Raw genomic sequence first — 1711 nt, 5'->3', positions numbered from 1 at the left:
CGTCCCCTCTGAGCAGACCTGCGATTTCTGGTCCTCGGCCCTTTTCATTTCCGCAGTGCCTGCGGTGCCTGCGGTTGCAACCCTTGCTGCCTGGCGCGGTGGGGAGCGGGCTCCAATAACGTTTTTCAGTTGTCTGTTACTTGGCGGGACTCGGTTAGCATTGAGCTGGGCGAGGTCGGGCTAATCTCCGCCCACTAGCCCTGGAGAGCATAAATACCGGAGCCGGTGCCACTGCAGGCAGCTTTGCCTCCTGGATCTGCCAGCGCCAACTCCTGTGTGGCCCTGACCTGAGAGGACTGCCTGATGGAGCGACGTTCCGTGGGCCGCGCGAGGGAAGTTGCGGCTTCCCCAGCGGTGGCGCCAGAGCCGCAGCCTGCGCCTACCCTGAAGTGGGAAGATCGTGGACCGGGGCCTCTCCCTTGGTGTGCTGTTCTAGGAGAGCCCTCCTTGGACGGCTGGGATTCCGGTTCCACTTGGGGGCTGCGCTGGTTGCACCCGCAGGATGGACTTTCTCCCAGAGTCCAGAGCACGTGGGGCCCAGGTGTAGGGCAGCCCACCGAGTTCCTGAGGTCCGGCAAGCCAGACGCGACTGGAGGAGAGGTGGACCTGGCGGAGGAACCGGACGTACTCACGCTGCAGCAGCCGCTTCTCTGGGCTGCTCGGTCCCCCCGCGGTGACACACATCAGGACCCCGACGCCTCTGATAGCGACACCTCTGATGGCGAGACCCCGGAGACTTCTGATGCTGAGACTTCTGCTGGGGAGACCACCGAGACCTCCTCCGATGGGGAGACCTTTGATGGCCAGTCCTCTGATGGGGAGTCCACCGAGTCCTCTGACGGGGACACCTCCGATGACCCGCATCTCTGCGACTGGGAGTGCTGTCAACCTTCTGACCCCAGAGCTTGGGCCCGCCTGGAGTGCCTTCGTCGCGTCGGTCGTGCCCTGTTCTTCCCGCCCTGGCGGTGTTGCTTGTGCATCTTTGGGGATGAGCAGTGTTAGAGAGCAGCAGGAGCCTTTCTGGGTCCTCCTCCCTGAAAAGAATCTCCCTTACAATTAGTTAGTCTCAGACTAGAAAATAAAAATCATTGGAGATGTGTCTTCAGTGCTCCTGGTCGGTTTCTTAGTGTGCTTTTCCTGACGTTTCGCCGTTCCCGTTCCTTTTCAGGTTGCTTATGACCTGCACTTGCCTTACATATTTTAAGCAATTTACATTCACTTCATTGTATGCTCCTTTTAATACTTTTACTTTTGTCTTCTGCCCCGAGGAGAAGGGTATTTAATGATTTTGGACTCACCCTGAAGCGTTTTGGCAAACGTACTTTAAAATTTATTTGGGTATTCAATTGTACCTACATCCTGCTTATCTTAGTTTTCAAATTATCCCTTTCCCTACCGGCTAATTTCCTGTTCTTCCTGACGGTGTGGAGAGGTAGACACACTGCTCCTTCATCTTGTAGCACATTCCTTAGCGTTTCACCACGTGTTTATTTTAATTTACCTAACTTTCTTTTTCTGTTAAGGCATGCCTATATGTGATGAGCATAGCACATCCCTGTGTTTGACATTCAGAAGCTGTGGGCGAACCTGTGATGCTTCAGCCTTCGCAGGCTTCAATATGAGGGCGTGCGCGTTTGACTCGCACCCCTTCTCCTTCTGGGTAGAGGAAAGGGGGATGATATTTCTCAGAATAGGTCGCCCCCCCCCCCCA

At 55.5% G+C, this 1711-nt stretch overlaps 1 protein-coding gene across 1 annotated transcript; it reads left to right on the top strand.

The window, feature by feature from the left end:
• Positions 1 to 217: 217 nt before the first annotated feature.
• On the top strand, positions 218 to 1100 carry LOC142873786 (annexin-2 receptor). Its single transcript, XM_076008365.1, has one exon. The coding sequence runs from the start codon at positions 304 to 306 to the stop codon at positions 1000 to 1002; it is 699 nt and encodes a 232-aa protein (XP_075864480.1). The 5' UTR covers positions 218 to 303; the 3' UTR covers positions 1003 to 1100.
• The last annotated feature ends 611 nt before the right edge of the window (positions 1101 to 1711 follow it).

Source organism: Microcebus murinus, chromosome 11 (assembly GCF_040939455.1).
Source record: "Microcebus murinus isolate Inina chromosome 11, M.murinus_Inina_mat1.0, whole genome shotgun sequence".
In the NCBI taxonomy this organism is placed as follows: domain Eukaryota; kingdom Metazoa; phylum Chordata; class Mammalia; order Primates; family Cheirogaleidae; genus Microcebus; species Microcebus murinus.
This window is presented reverse-complemented; position numbering and strand designations above follow the sequence as displayed.